The 21,971-nt window shown below is 38.4% G+C and overlaps 2 protein-coding genes and 1 long non-coding RNA gene across 6 annotated transcripts in view; 2 read left to right on the forward strand and 1 right to left on the reverse strand.

Annotated features, from left to right (window-relative positions):
• raph1b (Ras association (RalGDS/AF-6) and pleckstrin homology domains 1b) overlaps positions 1-17,276 on the reverse strand; it is a 77,433-nt gene extending 60,157 nt beyond the window's left edge. The window contains exon 1 of the mRNA XM_079852058.1: positions 16,961-17,276. The gene's annotated coding sequence lies outside the window, so the exon portion shown is untranslated. The remainder of the gene's footprint in view (positions 1-16,960) is intronic.
• On the forward strand, positions 3,335-8,239 carry LOC307147311 (uncharacterized protein). 3 transcript variants are annotated; one of them, XR_013819278.1, is made up of 3 exons: positions 3,335-4,617; positions 4,794-4,884; positions 8,040-8,239. XR_013819278.1 is itself a non-coding variant. In XM_079851989.1 (3 exons), exons 1-2 carry the CDS (start codon positions 3,964-3,966, stop codon positions 4,879-4,881), a joined length of 816 nt encoding a protein of 271 aa, XP_079708115.1. In that variant the 5' UTR covers positions 3,335-3,963; the 3' UTR covers positions 4,882-4,884; positions 8,040-8,239. The 3 variants fall into 3 exon arrangements, 2 of the variants coding, with proteins under 2 accessions (XP_079708115.1, XP_079708114.1); XM_079851989.1 differs by having other exon boundaries at positions 3,335-4,691; XM_079851988.1 differs by having other exon boundaries at positions 3,335-4,884.
• On the forward strand, positions 8,317-12,643 carry LOC307147365. Of its 2 annotated transcripts, XR_013819287.1 has the most exons (7): positions 8,317-8,470; positions 9,276-9,342; positions 9,658-9,706; positions 9,989-10,138; positions 10,335-10,449; positions 11,703-11,962; positions 12,507-12,643. It is a non-coding gene; the product is annotated as an uncharacterized lncRNA (long non-coding RNA). The 2 variants fall into 2 exon arrangements; XR_013819288.1 differs by lacking the exon at positions 9,276-9,342.
• Positions 17,277-21,971: the final 4,695 nt, after the last annotated feature.

The raw sequence follows: 21,971 nt of genomic DNA on the forward strand, positions 1-21,971 counted from the left end.
AAAAATCAATTGTGAATCAATGGAAACCACAAATGGCAACATGTACGTAGGTTTGAACTAGGTGTAATTAGCTTAGGTCTAGACTAGAAGTAGTCTTTATCTGTGAAACTAATTTTATCTGAGGAAAACCAAGAATCCAATAAGATTAGATGACTGGGGACATTTCTACCTTCATTACAGGGACACACAAGCCTAGCCAGAAAAGTCAGCAAACAACAAAGGGACCTTCTTCAACCATCAGTGCCCACGTGTTCTGTGAGCTCAAATATTCCGAACGACCCTGGATTGTTTATGTACATGGCTGTAAGACTAAGATCACACTTCACCCCCTTCTCAAGCTCCACTATGTTACATAGCTATAGTTCCCACAGTGAGGCATGAGCTTGATAACAGTTTTAAGAGCTGTAATGCATAAAAAAATTATGAGATATAACTTGAAAAGTGGTTTAAAAGTTTAAAATTCTAAACTCGTTCAGTTGTACATTCAGGTCTCTCACAGCCACAGTCCAGTATCACTATAAGACTAAGGAACTGTCCTAGAAACTTAAGCGTTTGCAGAATAAGCTTACATTTATAGCTAGCTAACAAATAAAAAATAGTTCTTACTAATTAAAATGAGACTAGTTACTGGTAAACTGCTGGTACCGTGGGGCAGAGAGAGTTACAATGTACGGAATTATTTCTTATAAAACAAGTCATGTGCCAGTGCACTAAAAAAACAGCATAAAAATGATTTGCAAACATCAGAAGCATCAGTAAAGCGTCAGACTGTACGACAAGATATTTCTTATATAATATTGTAAAAAAGGATATCTTCATTCTAAAGTTTTTGTTTCCTACAATCTAAATTTTCAAAGAAAAATATAAATGCACTGCTTTCAGATGGCAACTGTATTTTCAAGAGGATAAGATTTAAACATATTTGGATGTGCATTCAGTGGACAAATAAGCAAAGATTTTGCAGTGACCGGATATGCTCTGACCCATCTCATTCCTTTCATTCATTCGCTCTCAGAGCAGGGTCATGGCCTTACAGCTGATTTCAAGACAGTTTAAGCCTTTTAAATAAATTACATCATGCCAGATGAGCCAACGAGATGCTGTGTTTGATGCATTCTTATTTCCCCTTGCCTTGTTCTATTAATTTAATGAAGTCTTCTTTTAATTCAGTATATTTCTTCTAGTCTTCCCTCTCTTTCTCCAATGTAAGCATACTGAATGAGAAAATTCTGTTCTAAGGGAAGGGAAGAACACTCAGTGATATCTTTTCCAGCTGGATGAAGTAGCTGTCGTCATGGTGAGATCACTAATGTCATGAGAGGTCAAACATCATTGGTACACAGATGGAAGGGAAGAAGGAAAGTTCAGAATCTGGGAAATGAGCCACTTCATTTGTTCTTGCCAGACTAGCAAGTTTACTAATGAATTTCAAAATTGGTTGGACAAACATCTCATGAGCAATTAGACAGTGTTTTCAGATTTTCTGTTTTTCCAAGTCATTTTCATGGTTCAGTATGGTTTTTAATTTTTTTAAAAAATAATGTTCAACACTATTTTATGTGTTATGTTTGTTTTCATTCAGTATCCATTTTAAAACCTAACGGTTGATTAATCAGTTATCGGCCAGTGTGGTCCAACCTAGATATCTTTATTGGTAAAATTCACTATCAGTTGACTGTCAACTCAGTTTCACCCGACAATGTTTACTGCGCCTAGAGGGAGAAAATGACATTCTGTGATCAAATACAATCAACTTGTTTACACACTCCACAGAGCCACCCAATGCATTTAGTTATAACTGTGAGTTTTAGTTTGTATGCTCAGGATTTATCATGGATTCACTGCATTTATGGCCAGCAAAGCAAAATTCTAATAGTATTTTTATTTTTCGAATAGTTAGAGAGTGAATATAATTTGAATACTCAGCTTTTCGTGCACACCCCTAATTTTCACCTCCAGCCTTTTGTTATTACAAACTGAGTAGTGCCTTAGTTGAAATTTCCCAATGTTCTCTGAGCAGTTCTCTAAATCTCTACCACATCATATGAGATGGTCCCCAGTTCTTTTGGAAAATCACTGGAATAGGATGTGTTCAGAGCAGAGGAGTCAGTATCTTTGTCAATACTTGGGGTAGAATGACAGTCAGTGTGTGGCTACCAGTGATGCGCGGGTTGATCCGAAATGAGCGGGTGCCTGCGGTCACCCGCGGTTACCCGCGGTTACCCGCGGTTATGAGTCATCCAAAAATATTTTTAAAGATATTCGGGTCGCGGTCGGTCGGGTCGTTTGAAATAAAGATGCCAATTAAACCTTTGTAATGTATATAGTACTAGAGAGCATATGAGCGGAGTGGAGCGGTGAGAATCTCCGCTCATTATCGCTCACGGAAATGTTCGCTCCCCCGCTCAAAGCTAGTACATCAGGCCGCTCCGCTCATCATCGCTCACGGAAATGTTCGCTCCCCCGCTCAAAGCTACATCAGGCCGCTCCGCTCATCATCGCTCAGCGCTCAACGCAGTTTGCTCCGCACTCCACTCAAATCGCCCCCCGCTCGCTCCAAAAAAGGGAAAAAAAAAATCTACATGTATATCACTTTTAGCTTAGACCACAGCCTTACCTCCTAAAGAACTGATGAGCAACAACAACATTTTTCAAATAGATTTTTACAAATTAGGCCTACGTAAGAAGGAATATAGCCAAAGTGTAAAATTAAACGAATAAATGGGCCTAATAATATAAATAACAATTATATAAACAAAAATATAGCCTACATAAAAATTTTAAAAGTAAATTTACTATTAGGCCAGAATTTTGATAAGTGAACTTTTGCGCAACGCGCACGATTAAAATTTAAATGGGCGTATATCCATTGTAGCCTACACACAAACTGCTGTAAAATAAAACGAATAAATGGGCCTAATAATATAAATAAAATTTATATAAACAAAAATATAAAAAAATATACATAAACGTTTCAAAAGTAGACTAAATTAACTATTAGGCCAACATTCTTATAACTGAACTTTTGCGCAGCGCGCAGGATTAAAATTTAAATGGGCTTGTATAAATTTTTTGAATATTACGCTATATTTAATTTACACTTTGTTACAGGTTACCATATTCAATTTGCTAACCTTTTGCTTTCTTCCCAGCGTGTTCACATCACACTGCATGTTTACGAGAGATGTGTCTTTTTAGATTCCAAAATGAACCTTTACTGACTGGAACGATGTCTCCACATTCGTTTTCTTCTACCACATTATAGTTAGTTTTATATTATATTATAGTAGCCTACACCTGTAGCCTATGACTTCTTATTTTCCTTTTTGAAGTAGCCTACTGTTTGAACACCATTATTGAGCCGAGTTTTGACTGAAAATAGAATCCATCTTGCAGTCATCAACAGTACCCACACAGCAAAGGAGTCCGTGGCGGACCCGCCCTCAAGCCGCCAGATCCGCCTGACTGTCAGATTCGTTTTCGCTGCGCTAACAGGATCAGCCCCGCCTCCAGGATCGGCCCCGCCTGCGGTTTTAATCGGCGGACCCAGAACGGATCACATACGGATTCGCACTTCGGACGCGCCTTAACATGTGGTTGTAAATGGTTGTAAATGACATTTCATGTTGACTTCACCTTATGGTTCAACTGCGCATGCGTCGCGACTGAGTGCGTTGTTGTGTTTGGAGCTCCGTCGAATTAATTCAGAAATCTTGTTTTTCTTCTTTACACTCTTTTACAAACGAACTTTTTCATTTTTATAGCGTGTGAACATATCTGGAATACTATTCTCCTTAAAAAACAATCGGATTGCTCTGATATCGCTACATATATCCAACCTTTCGAACTTCCGCTACTAGCCTTAGCCCGCTAGCATTACACGCGTGGTCGCGCCTATCGATCGACTTATTTACACCCGTATCACTGAAAGCTATAATTCGCCATTATAGCACATCTGCTATAATGGCGAATATAACGGATGTGTGTCTAACGTTACCTTTGAGTGCAGGTGAGGACACCTTCGAGCTGCATTCTGTGCAGTTAGAGCTGGAATCCGTGGAGAAGCAGATCCGCAACCTACTAGAGAGACAGGCCGAGCTACGAGATCGACGTTTCGCGCTTGAAACATCACGCGCCGATGCTCACAAGTCAGTGGTTAGTAACCTTTTGACTCCGACCTCGTCTACTCCATGTGTTTCTCTGCCCAGGATGCGATCATCCCTGGTTTCATTCACTCCGGCACCGACACAACAACATGGACCCTGGGTGATTCCACAGCGGAAGACGCGGGCCAGGACCAGAGCTAGGACCTCTCCGCCCCTCCCGGCCTTCGAGATCTCCACCCGGAACCGCTTCTCCCCTCTACGCGAGACGGAATGCGACGCTGTGATCATCGGCAGTTCCATCGTCCGGCATGTCCGTGCTACCATAGGTAAAGGTAAGGTTCGCACTCACTGCTTTCCTGGTGCTCGTGTTCTCGATGTCGCTGCACAGGTTCCCGGGATTCTGAACGGTGACGAGCCCGTCGGAGCTGTCGTGCTGCACGCGGGAACGAACGACATCAGGCTACGGCAGTCGGAGGTTCTGAAGAAGGACTACAGGAGCCTGATCGAGACGGTACGCAGTACATCGCCTGAAACAACGATCATCGTGTCTGGACCGCTTCCCACCTACCGACTAGGACACGAAAGGTTCAGTAGATTATTTGCTCTAAATGAATGGTTAATGTCATGGTGTAATGAACAGAGACTGCTCTTTGTAAATAATTGGAATCTTTTCTGGGAGCGACCTAGGCTCTTCCGTGCTGATGGCCTTCACCCCAGCAGAATCGGAGCGGCTCTTCTGTCGGACAACATCTCCAAGACGCTACACACCATATGACTAGTAAGTCAAAGTCCAAATCACACTCTTTGCTGTCCAAACTTAATTGATATAAGTACCAATGTAGAACATTATATTGAAACTGTGTCTATTCCTCGTTTAGTGAGATCAAATAATAAATCTACTGCAGGATCTAAGAAAAATCTAATTGTGATTAAACCAGAAAATCTCAATATTAGTGAACAAAAACAATTTATAAAGCTAGGTCTTTTAAACATCAGATCACTTACACCTAAGGCGGTTATTGTAAATGAAATGGTCACAGATAATAGTTTCGATGTACTTTGCCTTACTGAAACCTGGCTTAAACCAAATGATTATTTCGGTCTTAATGAGTCTACTCCTCCTGGATACTGTTACAAGCATGAGCCCCGTCTGATTGGTCGTGGCGGTGGTGTTGCTATAATCTATAAAGATATTCTTACTGTTACTCAGAAAACAGGTCACAGGTTTAATTCGTTTGAAGTACTTGTGCTAAATGTTACTCTCTTAGATGTAAGAAAGAAATCCATATTATCTCTAGCCTTGGCTACCGTATATAGACCGCCAGGGCCTTACGCTGATTTCCTAAAAGAGTTTGCAGACTTTCTCTCAGATCTTTTGGTCAATGTCGATAAAGCATTAATTGTTGGAGATTTTAACATACACGTAGATAATTCAAATGATGCTTTAGGGGCTGCGTTTACAGATTTATTAAACTCCTTTGGGGTCAAGCAAAACGTAACTGGTCCCACTCATCGTCTTAATCATACGCTAGATTTAATTATATCACATGGAGCCGATCCAACCGATATAGATATTATACCGCAAAGTGATGAAGTCACTGACCATTACATGGTCACTTGCATACTACGTACCGCTGAAATTTGTCATGTTGCGCCGCGTTATCGACCAGGCAGAACAATCCTTCCAACAACTACAGATCATTTCTCAAATAGCTTACCTGATCTATCTCAGCTGCTCAGTGAACCCAAACAAACAGATGAACTAGAGGAAATGACTAGCACTATGAGCACCATTTTCTCTAGTACATTAGACATCGTTGCACCAATTAGATTAAAAAAGGTTAGAGAGAAAACTAAAGCACCATGGTACAACAGTGTTACGCATGTTCTAAAGAGAGAAACTTGTAATTTAGAGCGTAAATGGAAACAAACTAATCTAGAGGTCTTTAGAATCGCATGGAAAGACAGTATGTCACGTTATAAAAAGGCCCTAAAAGCAGCCAGGGCTGAGCATCTCCGCAAACTAATAGAAAACAACCAAAATAATCCTAGGTTTTTATTTAACACCGTCGCTAGACTAACAAATAAACAGACGTTACCGGAGCAAAATATTCCGTCACAGTGTAGTAGTAATGATTTTATGAATTTCTTCACTGAGAAAATAGAAAGCATCAGAAACACAATTGTAAATGTACAATCTTTAATGGTGTCTTATGATTCAGCCTCAATTATCACCCCGCAAGAACAATTACAGCGCTTTGCAACTATAGGACAGGAAGAGTTAAATAAACTTATCATTGCATCTAAACCAACAACGTGTTTATTAGATCCAATACCAACTAAACTACTGAAACAAGTGTTACCTGTAGTGGAAGAGCCTCTTCTCAATATTATTAACTCGTCTTTATCCTTAGGTCATGTTCCAAGAATATTCAAGTTGGCAGTTATAAAACCTCTTATTAAGAAACCACAATTAGATCATAATAACCTAGCAAATTACAGACCCATTTCAAATCTTCCATTTATGTCTAAAATACTAGAAAAAGTTGTGTCCGCTCATCTGTGCTCTTTCTTGCAAGAAAATGATATCTATGAAAAGTTTCAGTCTGGATTCAGACCGCATCATAGCACAGAAACTGTGCTCGTTAAAATCACAAATGATTTACTTTTAGCTTCTGACCAAGGCTGTATCTCAATACTAGTTTTACTTGATCTTAGTGCTGCGTTCGATACTATAGATCACACAATACTCTTAGACCGACTACAAAACTACACTGGTGTTCAGGGACAGGCATTAAGCTGGTTCAGATCATACTTATCTGACCGCTACCATTTTGTCTGCGTAAATGGGGAAAAATCGAAGATAACGTCAGTAAACTACGGTGTACCGCAAGGATCTGTGTTAGGCCCTCTGCTATTCTCAATATATATGCTGCCACTTGGTAATATTATAAGAAAACATGGAATTAATTTCCACTGTTATGCTGATGACAATCAATTATATATTTCATCACGACCAGATGAAAACGCTAAATTATCTAAATTAACAGAGTGTGTTAAAGATATAAAATACTGGATGACATGTAATTTTCTGCTATTAAATTCAGATAAAACGGAGGTATTACTTATTAGTCCAAAAAACTGCCCACAAAACCTCTTACAATACAACTTTAATTTAGAAGGGTGTCCTGTTACTTTATCCTCTACAGTAAAAGACCTGGGTGTTATATTAGACCGCAACTTGTCTTTTGAAAATCATATTTCATATGTTACAAGAACAGCCTTTTTCCACCTTAGAAACATTGCTAAGCTACGTAACATGCTATCTGTTTCTGATGCAGAAAAGTTAGTTCATGCATTCATGACCTCAAGACTAGATTACTGTAATGCCTTATTAGCTGGTTGTCCTGCATCCTCAATAAACAAGCTACAGTTAGTCCAAAATGCCGCCGCTAGAGTTCTTACTAGATCAAGAAAATACGATCATATAACACCAATTCTGTCGTCTCTACATTGGTTACCTATAAAGTTCCGTATCAATTACAAAGTATTGCTACTGACCTATAAAGCCCTAAATGGTTTAGCTCCCGTGTATTTAACGGAACTTCTATCGCCCTACAATCCATCGCGCTCTTTAAGATCACTAAATTCGAGGCTTCTGGTCATTCCTAGGATATCTAAGTCCACTAAAGGAGGGAGAGCTTTTTCACATTTAGCTCCTAAACTGTGGAATGGCCTTCCTGATATTGTTCGAGGCTCAGACTCGCTGTCCCAGTTTAAAACTAGATTAAAGACGCATCTCTTCAGCCAGGCATTCACATAATACTTACATTTTATACTACAGTTGAATCAGATTGAATGCATTAATATTGCGAACAGCAGCTACGCTAATTATTTCCCATATGCTTTTCTGTTATCATCTCGGGACGCTAGTCCCGAGGTAAATACAGATCGTCAGCTCCAGTTTGTATCCAGCCTCTCATGGAAACTACAGATTCTCCAACACCCGTGCAGAGACGACTCGGCGCCTGTGAAGAGACGACTCGACGCTGGCGATGTTTATGCCCTAAATCAATACATGATTAACTAACTGTATTTCTCTATGTACATTTCTGAAATGCACTTTCTGTAAAGCTGCTTTGAAACAATATGTATTGTGAAAAGCGCTATACAAATAAATTTGAATTGAATTGAATTGAACATGTGCCCCGCCTCCTGACGCACTGTCACATCGCAGACTCGCTACAGACGCTGGGCGGACCCGCTGACCAAACGCGCCTAATTTCAACTGTCGCCATCGTCACTGAATCATTCTCCGCACTGTGGAAAAGCTACAACCGGCAGGTCGACAAGCACGGAGCACGGTAAGAATGGTTAAAATATGCTTTATTTGTACAGTTACTTAGCTGTAAAACATTACCGTTCATACCGTTCAACATACCGATGATTTTATTTCTGAAATGATTGTGGCAAACCAAGTTAGCAAATTGTCATTAGCGTAGATTTGAGTAAAAATGTATTTGATAATTAATAACTTTTGAGTAAAAAGCTATTTGGATGGTATATTCTTTCTCTCTGGGAGGTTAGGTGATTTAATTAACGTTAGCTGTCCGGATTTTTATCACACCCTGAGCGCGTATTTTCTCCCCTCCAGTAACGTTAAACTGTCAGGCAAGATATTATCATGTTAGGCCTAACGTTACCTAACTTACTTTTTTCACTGAATTTCTGGTATAACATGTCCATTTTTGTTTACATTTTGACAGTTCCACCTCCCCATGTAATGTTGTTTCAAAAAAATAATTAATATTATATGATACTGTGTGTGTGTGTGTGTGTTCTGTTGCAGCGTACGTTCAAGTGTCACCAGTCTTATTTTGGAGTTTCATCTTTTCCTGACATCAGAGTAAGTAAGATTTAATACTGTTCCAACTTGATTTAGCCAGATATTTTGTCAAATACTGACACTGGTCCACACTACAGCATTTAGCACTGTACTGGTTTGGTTAGTTTGAGTCCATTTTTGTTTACATCATGACAAATATATTCTCCACCACCTCCCCATGTAATGTTGTTTCAGATAATTATTTCATATCATATTAAGATACTGTGTGTGTGTGTGTGTGTGTGTGTGTGTGTATATGTGTGTGTGTGTGTGTTCTGTTGCAGCTTACAGTTCGTTCAAGTGCCACCAGTCTTATTTTGGAGTTTCATCTTTTCCTGACATCAGAGTAAAGTAAGATTTAATACTGTTCCAACTTGATTTAGCCAGATATGTTGTAAAATTCTGACACTGGTCCACACTACAGCATTTAAATTGTCAAGGCAATTTGCAAATGATCAACTTGAAGATGCAGCACTGGCCCAATGGGGCAGGTGAAAGTTCCTGCAACTGGCCCAAGTGTCTTTCACGCTGGCCCCGGGCCATCAGGCAGTCCTTATTGTCGAGCCCTGCTGTATAATTATTTTTGAAAACACTAAAAATTTTGGTTATTTTCCACAACTCACTAGTTGAAATGTGTATTTTGTGTTACTGTTACGTTTCTTTTAGATAAAATGAATAGAAAAACTGTACCTGTCTCCAGCTCCACCTTAAGACAGTAAGTTCTTCAGCAACTTCACTGTAAGTTGACAGTTCATTGTTGATTCAATTGAGTTCAATAAGGCCACATTTATACTGCAGGTCTTGATGCCCAATTCCGATTTGTTGACCATATCTGAATTTCTTTTATTTTTTGGACCAGCTTCTTTAATTTAAAAGTGACCCATATGCAGTTACACCATGCACTTGGTGAAATAACCCAAGGTAAACGTACTGACCTGTTCTTGAAACAGGAAGTTAAATTTATCTGGTGCTGTTTGTTACTTCCTTCTCGTTTAAGGATGTTTGGTGCCACAAAATTGGAACAGTGATGGAGTTACCTATTGGCCAAACTACAAAAATGATGAGAGAGTGAACGGGGCAGTGAAAAATTCTGAGGAACCTGGACCTGACTGGAAAAAATATGATGCCAGAGTTATTAAATCATGTGGTATGCTATTTTATTTTTAAATAATCTAAATGGCTTTTGTAAGCAAATATCAAAGTATTTTGCCAATATGTTATATGGGAAGAAAATCCTTTTAATTACATTCTCATATTGTTCTGTTGTCTATAGTTCTGTTCTTTTTTACTCTATTAATTTGAAGGTCTACTGAAGTTTAACATGTAGGCTATTTATTTTTTAGATGACTACTTTGTGGCACGACAACTCTTGAAGAAAGCTCTAAATTGCAACACATCAGATCTACAGTCTGAAGAGGAAGAGGAGGAGATTCGGCCAAAAAGAAGGCCAAAGCTGAAGTTAGTATACGTATATTATCCTTTATATTTTACATTAACTTTTTGGCCTCTATATTTTCTCAAAAACATAATTTAGTGTTAGGATATGATGAACCCGACAACCACCACACGTAAAGCCAGCTGAAATAGAGTTAAATGGACAGTATGTTTTCTGGTTTCTCAGAGAAACCATTCTCAACAAATTACATTGATTTACAACTTAAAGGGTTAGTTCACCCAAAAATGAAAATTATGTCATTAATGACTCACCCTCATGTCATTCCAAGCCCGTAAGACCTCCGTTCATCTTCGGAACACAGTTTAAGATATTTTAGATTTTGTTCGAGAGCTTTCTGTTCCTCCATTGAAAGTCAATGGACGGCATACTGTTCACGTCCAGAAAGGCAATACAGACATCATCAAAGTAGTCCATGTGACATCAGTCGCTCGATCTTAAGTTTATCAAGCGATGAGAATACTTTTTGTGCGCAAAAAGTAAACAAAAATAACGACTTTATTCCACTATTCATTTCCTTCTCTCTGTGCCTCGAGTGAGTTTGCGTAGTGTAACTGCGTAGCGCGTCTGTGTTGTATGTCACACGTAGGCTCACTATTGACCAACGCTGGTCATGTGTGATGCGTGTGACGTACAACACAGACGCGCTACGCTATTACACTACGCAAACTCACTCGAGGCACAGAGAGAAGGAAATGAATAGTGGAATAAAGTCGTTATTTTTGTTTACTTTTTGCGCACAAAAAGTATTCTCATCGCTTGATAAACTTAAGATCGAGCGACTGATGTCACATGGACTACTTTGCCTTTCTGGACGTGAACAGTATGCCGTCCATTGACTTTCAATGGAGGAACAGAAAGCTCTCGGACTAAATCTAAAATATCTTAAACTGTGTTCTGAAGACGAACGGAGGTCTTACGGGCTTGGAATGACATGAGGGTGAGTCATTAATGACATAATTTTCATTTTTGGGTGAACTAACCCTTTAAGTTCTTAGGCCAGTGAAAATGTTTATGTAATTACATTTATGCATTTGGCAGACGTTTTTATCCAAAGCAACTTACATTGCATTTTAAGGTACACATTTACATTCCTATCAGTTCTTGCTTTCCCTGGGAATCGAACCCATGACCTTAGCATTGCAAGCGCCAACACTCTACTGTTTGAGCTACAGGAAGGCCTTACATTTATTATTATTATTAATAAGAGTAATTAATAAGATGTTTACTGCTTGTTTTTTTTCACCCTAATTTATAGTCATTTCTTGGGAGACTCTGATGAGAGCGAGGAGGAAGATGCTCATAAAAAGAGAGGCAAACTTTTAACACAACCATCAGCTCCTGTTATCGCACCACCACCTTTTATCCTAAGTAGCGGCACAGCTGCTCCACCTCCACCCATTTCACCGCCTCACTGTTCACAGAGACCAGCAGAAGAGCAAACCCCTTCTGCAAGCAGGGTCTACAGACCTACCTGGCGGGGGGGAAGATGTGGATCAGACAGTATTGCCTGCTCTGGTGAGCAATACCTCATTAGATACAAGACTCAAATAGAGTTTATTTTGTCAGCTTTTTTATTTTTATGCATGCTTAGTCCTGTGTCAAATTTACTATTTAACTTTTATCATATTTAGTCAACCTTATCCTGTTTTTGTTTAGTTCTTTTTTTAGTCAACTAAACTTATGGGCATTCAAGTTTTATTCACGGAACACTTAATTTTTTTTGTCACGCTGTATAATGGTTAAAATTATAATCACTTAATCATTTTAGTTGAGCTTCTGTTTGTGTTTGTGCCAAATTCTTTAGGGAGTCTATTAAAGTCTGTAGTTTTCTTATGTCTCATTAGAACTACAGAAACGCGACCCGATCTGGCAATCTTACATAGCGTGGTTATAGCAGATAAAGTACCGCAAAGCGGAGGCAGAAGTGCCTTTCACCCTGTTACGACTTGACATTATTTTAAGTTTAAAAAAGAATTATGTCTATCCTCTAAAAAACAACAACCTGGTAGCTTCAATGTGATTTCATGACATGTAATGAAAATCTGCTTATGTATTACAGGTGCTGTGAGAAAGAGCCATGTCTCCTGTGCCGCCACCGATGACGACATTACAAAACATGTAATCCGGTGGTTCAACCTGGCATCAGATAGGGGAAGCTCAAGGAGCCGGAGCCCCTGTCAGCAAACCTTGACCCAACAGTAGTGAAAAAAAAATACTTGATCATTTTAGTGTAATGTTTTTCACTAAATAAAATGTTCTTGGTACAATTCATGGTTGATTTCATTTTTTTCCTGTAATGTCTATTCAATGTATACATGAATAAAACTATTTAAAAAAATTAGTAAATACATTTATAGTCTGTAATAACCTATTTTATTATTGTTAGTTGGCTAAAAAATATTAATGTTTAATGATTTCATGTTTTATTCATATTAATAAAGGCAGATACATAACTATTCAAGATTTTTTAAAGAGCAATCCAGCTACTGAGTCAGGTTGACTGAGCATGCTTCAGAATCGTGGTGTGCGCGGAGCGAAATTGGAGCGGGAAATAGGGCGACGCTCCGTCCTTTTAAAAATGCCGCTCTGCGCTCTGTCCAAAAATGCGGGTCAGGAAGCGGGTCGGGTACAATATTTTCTACTTTTTTTTTTTTTTTTTTTTTTGCGGTCCGAGTTGCGGGCGGGTTAGTTGAAAACGTCGGTCGGGTGCGGGTTGTTTATACATTGACCCGCGCATCACTGGTGGCTACACCTCAATAATGTTTGAATCATCACAAAGATTCAAACTCTGGGGGTTTTGCATTGTCAAGCTACAGTATTCACCTGTCTGTCCAATTATACATGACAATGTGTAATTGAATACTTGAAGGATTAAATACACATTTGTTATTTCACCTCTGTAAGACAAAACAATAACACCGGGTCTAACTTTAAAAATCCATGTAAATGCACTTTTCAAGTCAATTTTATTCGTATGCACATGCTTTCCACAAAGCGATTTTTTTTCCCCAGGATGGTAGGGGAAGACTCATGAATATTAATTAGGAAAGTCATCCCTGATTGGTCCGACGACCTACCCCTAACCCCACCCCTAAACCTACCCGCCACTGGGGGTCTGACGATCTACCCCTAGCCCCGCCCTAAACCTACCCGTCACTGGGGTTAAGATCAGGGATGACTTTCCTAATTAATATTCATGAGTCTTCCCCTACCATCCTGGGAAAAAAATATCGCGTCCCGGTGTTGTGCCGAATTTCGACCCCCTGCCAAATGATTACCCCCCTCGTTGAAGTCAGTACCTGATTGCCTAATCCTAACCCCACCCCTAATCCTAACCCCTCCCCCACAACTAATCCTAAACCTACCAATACTAGGGGGGTAATAATTTGGCGGGGGTCGAAATTCGGCACTACACCTGCCTATTTTTTTACAGTCTATGGTCCCGGCAAGATAAAAATTGGAAGTCTCGTGAGAAGGAGAACGAGAACGAGAACGAGCGTGAAACACGAATTGCTTTACGGCAATTCGACATAAACACACACGCATGTATGATGTATTACCAGATTACCCACCTCGGTAGACATAGCTCCACAAGATACAGTTGGCTTGCTCCGATCAAAACAAACGCACATGAGCAGCGGTAGAGAGGGGGAGGAGGCCGCCGCAAGTGAGTTTTTTACGACCGTGTAGTGAAATATACGCCCCCCCACAGCTGTAGGGGGAGCTCGTGGGGAAAACATGCGACAACAAAAGGAAAAATCAGCGAAGAAGTGACTAGAGTTCGCTAGAGTTGCCGAGTTCTCCTTTAAAAAGCATGTTAATGTTTATAATACTTAAACTTAGTATCGCATTGTACCTCTTCACATATGCTTTAACCTTGATCATTTGTTTAAACTATGCGTTTAGGACTTATCCTGATTTATTTGTAATGATACACCGAATCTATTAATGAGGACAAATCTAATGTGTAGGTTATTCTGCTCTGCACATAAAAGTAATACAAAAAGCCTGAATGAATCGATTTTCTTCACAATTTCACTGTAAAATCAGATTGAATTATTCTCCCGAATTAAATATTTTATAAGTGGATAGTAAATGAGATAGAGATTAACACAAACAGGTTATTTTAAAACAGACACATTGTTTTAAATATGCAAAAGAAAATAATGTTTTTATTTATTGAAATCTGTTTTTCTGTCTCCCTTAGTTTCTAAATCAGTTCTGTTTGGGAGGTAAAGTTGGGCAAATTACTTATGGGAAATCAGAGGCAACTGAGTGTGAAGAGTGTGGCTCTGGTAATCCTGAAAGCCAAGGGCTAAGCGCACCTGATGACTGGTGCCAAGCATTTATACCAGCAGAGCATTCACTGGCCTCCAGGTGCTCCATTGCGGTTCCTTGCTTAGGACCTATCTGGTTTCACTTTCCCTGGTGACTGTTTCACGGAGGGTTACAGTTCTCTTTGAAGGTTTGCTCCCTTTTCTGAGGGGGAGCTTTGGTAAAATAACACCAACTAACATCTGAGTCGTTTGTGTACCCCCAGCTCTTTAAAAAAAAAAAAGTGCACATCTGAAATCTAACTCAAAGTATCCATTTTACACTTCTTAAGAAATCAAAATCATTCAAAACATGCAAAAGTCCAATAGCAGAAATTTTATATATATTTTTAAATAAACGTAGCTGCCAGAAGCTGGAAAATATGTAGCCTACTGTATAAAAGTGTCCCATAGCTGGATTATCTCCCTCAAATTTGACATGAAATGTAAAAGCATGTTTAGTTAAACAGATCACACACATATGACTTAGCTCTTCGCCTTGCTGAGATGCATTAGTAGCAGCTGTTTTTTTTTCATACAAAATGAACTGCTTTGTCCACACTCATGCCCAGAGGACCATGCATTCCCTTCTCTACATGGTAGTGAACAAGGAACTGAGGAAAATGGGAAAACATGGACTAAGTACTCATTTTCTTGAGGTCAACAATTCAAAGACTACATTCTACCCTATGAAGGATGTTGATTGTTGACTACAGACAAAAAAAAAAAAAAAAAAAAAAAAAAAAAGGGGCACAAGAACTTATTGAGAAATAAAGAAAGAAGTGTTTTATGATTCAACATCTCACTACATTAACTTTTATTTGAAGCAGAAGCACTTGAAAAGCATGGCACCCCCCAATGAATTTGGTCACATTGCATTCTTTACAGTCCTTTAGTCCTACATGCATGCAAGTATAATGTGTCAATTGCGTCACGATCATAAAAAGTAACTTAACTTAAAACTATATAAAAAATGAGATGTGTCTGTGAACAATAACATCTTAAAGAATGTCCCCAAAATTACAGGTCTTCATGTCGTTTCCCCCTTCTCATGAAACGGGTGAGGAAGGGACAATCCCTGTTTAACATATTCTGAATGACAGGAGTAGCAAGATTATTCTAAACATCAATTATCTTAACTCTCAATTTTAACAGCAACATATAACATAGTCCCAGTTAAATGGCTATTCATGGATATGGATGAAGAATTACGTTAAGAACGATGTTGAAAAACAGTTGGAAAACGTGACAAAAACACGTATGACCTAACTGTTAGCAGGACAATGAGCACGACGGCGCACGCGACACGCAAATTAAAGACGGTTAAACATGCCGGAAATCTTTTCATAGACTGCACTTTCCCCCACTAACATCAAAAAACTGTTTTCATTAATTTATGAACCTTTTATAATTATCGAATGGAAATATGTGGTTTAATATCCAGAACTACACGATTGCCTTCGGGCTCGACTGGGCGGAGACCAGCAAGCTGACAACACTGTTTCAAGTGATATTCATTTTAAAGCGAAATGATGGAAGCATACCGGTAATTACAGTGCGTGGAAAAAAACAACTCCCTTCACCAACGTGGGGTGAAGGGGGCATGAAATATATGGGCGTATGTTTTGAACACACCCAGGATCATGCCAACATACAGTAGGCTACAGCATTTTATGAGAACACGTGACGGACTTTTTATTCTCCTGTGTTGTGGTGAATAAATGTAACATACATGATAACATGATAACATGACCAAAATGAAAGACCATCCGTTGGTCACAGTAGGCTACTCGGCCAAACACCCAGAACTACAAGAGGCTTCCTTTGACTCAACTGGAGATGAAGCCAAAAGCGTACAATCACACAAGCTTATTCTACAGTTCTGCAAAACAACTACAACCCGTCTAGAGAAATTCATTGATTGATGATGGGGAGCTTTTGTGCACGTGGGAACTGTCCCATTGTCAAAAGACAAAGATGAATTCGACCCCTTTCTTTAACAGGCTCCATGCCTTTTTGTCCAGGCAATTTTCTCATAAGGACATAATACAACAGCAGACAGTATAACTGAGCCATTTTCTTTGGAGTGGGATATTGGCGATCCCCATTGATTTCCAAATGTAACCCTACTTTAACAGAACGCAGCACAACTTAAAGCCAAGAGTCTCAGACATAAGATTAGATAATAGTGGTCACTTACCCAGAAGCGAAGAGCTCTGCAATTAATGAAAACAGCCAACAATTATTTATAAGAGTAGGGCCAACTAAAGATAAATATCCCACGGTCCCTGGTGGTGAATAGCGCAGTATATAGGATACCAAAAGGGCAAATTATTAATTCGCCCGATTCAATCCTTCCAGTCTCCTATTGACACATTTCGGTTTCCTCTCCCATTCTCTCTCCCGGAGAACGGAGATTGCTGCGCGTTGCTCGCGTCCCGTTTCCTGTCCTGCCCAGATTCAGCGCTCGACCAATCAGCCGATCATAAGGAGGTGCGTGGATCGCCCCTCTCTTCGCAAGAGCACACCAGCTGACCGCTACTGGTGCAAGAGAACAACGGGCGTGAGGCTTGTGGGTGGAGCTTGACGTCCACCTCCCCCTCGCTAGACCTAATGGGTGGAACTAGACGGTCCAACCACACCCTATCCCTACCATAACACTATCGCTAAACAAAACTTCACCCATTGAGTCCATAGAGGTGGTACTGGACTAGATCAGGCTCCACCCATTAGGTCCAGAGGGGCGGAGCTGGATCTGGACGTCACTGGCTTTGCAGTGAGCACCACTGCAACGGAACGGACAGCAGCACATGTGTGATGTGTGCATGTATCATGGCACTGACTGGATTACAGACGGCTAGAATAATGAAATACATCTGTTTTATTAGATAGTTATCCAGGATTAGTTTTCTGGAGACCCGTTTTGCATAATTTAGACGCAGTCTTGATTTCTACGACTGTTCGAAATTGTTAAATTGAAGTTAATTTCAATTGTTGATAAAATATTCGATTTTATTCTTAGTCAATGATTTTTTAGTTGAGTAACGTTAGTTTATTTGTTTTGGAGAACGAAGTAACAAATGAACTAACAGAAAGTAACGTTCTCCCCCCAGCGGAGAAAACCAAAACTGCATGAGATCAACGGTAAGGTTTTGCCACTTCATTACAGCAAACGCCAAGCTATTAACAAAGTGATAATAATTAAGAATATATTAATAAGTAAAAAATAATAATAAACAATACTAATACTAAAACTATAATCAATTAACTATATTATTAATAATAAATTAAATTATTTATAATACATTATTTAAATGAGGTAATATGTTTATGTAATTATATAATTGATAATTAAAATATTATATATATATATATATATATATATATATATATATATATATATATATATATATTTTTTTTTTTTTTTTTTTTTTGGAATATATTTTTTATATAAATAAAACCCCATTTACAAAAAGAGAGTGGGGACATTTTGTAAAATGCAATACAGTCAATAATCTGTGACTTATTAATTATCTTGAACCTTTATTTAACTGACAAAGGTATACAGAAAATATTTCCAATGTTTTCAGTAACTAACTTAATTGAATTTTGATTTTGATGGCTGCAACATTCCCTAAAAAGTTGGGACAGAAGCAAAATAAAAGTATAAAGATTACACAATATCCAAGTTAAACTGTTTTGAAGCAGTCCACAATAAGCAGGTGAACTGAGGGTATCATTATTGAGTATTAGCCCTTAACGCATACCTATAGTGACCCGGGATGTCATTATATTTTTTCTGCACAACAATAATCGAATCTTTGATGACTGAATAAGTGCAATTCACCTTAATTCCACAAGGTGGCAATGTCTGATAAACAATGATGAAGTGATGAAGTGAAGTTTCACTCATAGCTATACCGCAAGCAATATGGAGCTTATAATATGACAAAATGATTTGAATTTGAATTGTGTAAATTTGAATATGACAAAATAATTTGAATTTGAATTGTGTAAATTTGAATATGACAAAATGATTTGAATTTGAATTGTGTAAATTTGAATATGACAAAATGATTTGAATTTGAATTGTGTAAATTTGAATTATTTGCAAGTGTAAAAATAGTTCTGAATTTGATTTTTTTTTTAACGAATATTGAACATTTGAAATTTAACAAATTGAAATGTTTTTATGGCTGAATTTTATAGACATGTATTTTCAAACAGCTAGTTTTTTTGTTCTGAATTCTTATACTGCAAATATTCAGTTTAAAAAAATACAGATTCAAGTTTTCAAGATGAAGAAATTCGGATCTTCAAATTCAGTTTTCTAAAATTCAATCTCAAAAATTCAATTTTAAAAAATTCAGGTCTTACAGAAAGTAGGTCACAGGTCATCACAGGGAAGAATAAATGATCTCAGATAAGTCGAACAGAGCATTTTGGCTGCACTGCAGTAGTTTTCTGCCGCAAACGCGGTGGTGGTTCAAGATAATCCGTGTATCTTTCGTTCAGTCGTTTTTTATTTAATATTAGTAGAAAAATGAGAAAACAGCTTGAGTATTAGATTTCTATTATTCTAATAATAGTCCGCTGCAGCAGTTGCACGGATAAAGCGGTTGCTAATAAAATGCTAAATCAGATATATGTACAGTAACATTAGGATGACCTTCAATCGATTTAAATAGTAGGCTACATGGGGTTTAATTTTTCGTTTAATGAGATGTAACCTGATATATGTTATCAGGCATAAATACATAGATCCGCTGCTAACTGATGTGTATCTTAATGGTCCAGTGGTAGAATTTTCGCCATCCGTGTCAGAGGTTCTGGGTTCTAATCTGCTCTCGCATAGTTTTTTTTCTTTTTCTCGTATAATTATTTTTTTCCCTCATCAAAACCGATTATGTTCATCAGTGGTTGTATATTAAGCAGGGGCACGTTTGTGTGCATTATGTTTTGTGATTTCACCAGAACGAATAGAGAGTATCCGCAATGGATTGAAGCACGCGTCCGAGTGAAGACAGTGCAGCGTGTGCGCGAGCCACACGAGAAAACACTGTCCACTGATCGCAGCGGCAACGAGCACTTTGATCACTTGATTTAAAAAACACATTTGAGTGCTAGATCGTCTCTTATTTAAAAAACGAACGAAATGAATGCTCTGCCAGATAACTGGAGATGTTTTATTTATTTGTACATTCGTGCCGCGAGATGTTTTATCGACCCTGGCAAAAAGTGGTGGGGACATGTCCCACCCGCAAATTACGCCTATGCCTATAACCTATTTTCCGGACTGTATAGGCTAAGTCACGTTTTATCATGAAACACGCTGTGGTTTATTCCAAAGTGACTCAGGCATATATAATGCATTTAACGTTAAATAATCTAAATGTTGACTTTCAAAAGTAGGCGCGCCGAAAAGGCTATTCTCTGTATTCTGGTTCATTTTTGGTGAGCGCCAGAAAGATCTAAAGAGACCGAGACGAGCTAAAGCAGCGCATCATGTTGTTTTATTTATTTTTCAATGGCATGCTATTTTGTAGTCATTGAATGTACACAAATAAAAATATACATTTTTCTGTTTCGAATGATGTCATATTATCTGTACGAGTATTAAGTTATTTCCCAGCAGTGGAACAAATCCAAGTGATGGCGCTGGCGCATCGCGCTCTCACACAACAGTTCTGGCGTTGCTTCATATCGCAGACTGCTCATTATCAAAATAAAACACAGTCAACCAAACATATAACAATTATTCTGCCTAATTTAATTGGTCTGTTGTACAATATAAAGGGCAAGCTGTGCCGCACACAGTCCTACTTATTCCAGTAGGCGCGCCTACTTTTGAAAGTCAACATTTAGATTATTTAACGTTAAATGCATTATATATGCCTGAGTCACTTTGGAATAAACCACAGCGTGTTTCATGATAAAACGTGACTTAGCCTATACAGTCCGGAAAATAGGCTATAGGCATAGGCGTAATTTGCGGGTGGGACATGTCCCCACCACTTTTTGCCAGGGTCGATAAAACATCTCACGGCACGAATGTACAAATAAATAAAACATCTGGCAGAGCATTCATTTCGTTCGTTTTTTAAATAAGAGACGATCAAGCGCTCAAATGTGTTTTTTTAAATCAAGTGATCAAAGTGCTCGTTGCCGCTGCGATCAGTGGACAGTGTTTTCTCGTGTGGCTCGCGCACACGCTGCACTGTCTTCACTCGGACGCGCGCTTCAATCCGTTGCGGATACTCTCTATTCGTTCTGGTGAAATCACAAAACATAATGCACACAAACGTGCCCCTGCTTAATATACAACCACTGATGAACATAATCGGTTTTGATGAGGGAAAAAAATAATTATACGAGAAAAAGAAAAAAAACTATGCGAGAGCAGATTAAAACCCAGAACCTCTGACACGGTTGGCGAAAATTCTACCACTGGACCATTAAGATACACATCAGTTAGCAGCGGATCTATGTATTTATGCCTGATAACATATATCAGGTTACATCTCATTAAATGACAAATTAAACCCCATGTAGCCTACTATTTAAATCGATTGAAGGTCATCGTAATGTTATTGTACATATATCTGATTTAGCATTTTATTAGCAACCGCTTTATCCATGCAACTGCTGCAGCGGACTATTATTAGAATAATAGAAATCTAATACTCAAGCTGTTTTCTCATTTTTCTACTCTTAATATTAAATAAAAAACCGACTGAACGAAAGATACACTGATTATCTTGAACCACCACCGCGTTTGCGGCAGAAAACTACTGCAGTGCAGCCAAAATGCTCTGTTCGACTTATCTGAGATAATTTATTCTTCCCTGTGGATGACCTGTGACCTACTTTCTGTAAGACCTGAATTTTTTTAAATTGAATTTTTGAGATTGAATTTTAGAAAACTGAATTTGAAGATCCGAATTTCTTCATCTTGAAAACTTGAATCTGTATTTTTTTAAACTGAATATTTGCAGTATAAGAATTCAGAACAAAAAAACTAGCTGTTTGAAAATACATGTCTATAAAATTCAGCCATAAAAACATTTCAATTTGTTAAATTTCAAATGTTCAATATTCGTAAAAAAAAAAATCAAATTCAGAACTATTTTTACACTTGCAAATAATTCAAATTTACACAATTCAAATTCAAATCATTTTGTCATATTCAAATTTACACAATTCAAATTCAA

This window comes from Squalius cephalus (genome assembly GCF_949319135.1).
Source record: "Squalius cephalus genome assembly, chromosome: 2".
Lineage (NCBI taxonomy): Eukaryota > Metazoa > Chordata > Actinopteri > Cypriniformes > Leuciscidae > Squalius > Squalius cephalus.

Excerpts from the sequence above, each read along its gene's own strand:
- LOC307147311 (XM_079851988.1), top strand. The coding sequence starts at position 3,964 with ATGGCGAATATAACGGATGTGTGTCTAACGTTACCTTTGAGTGCAGGT.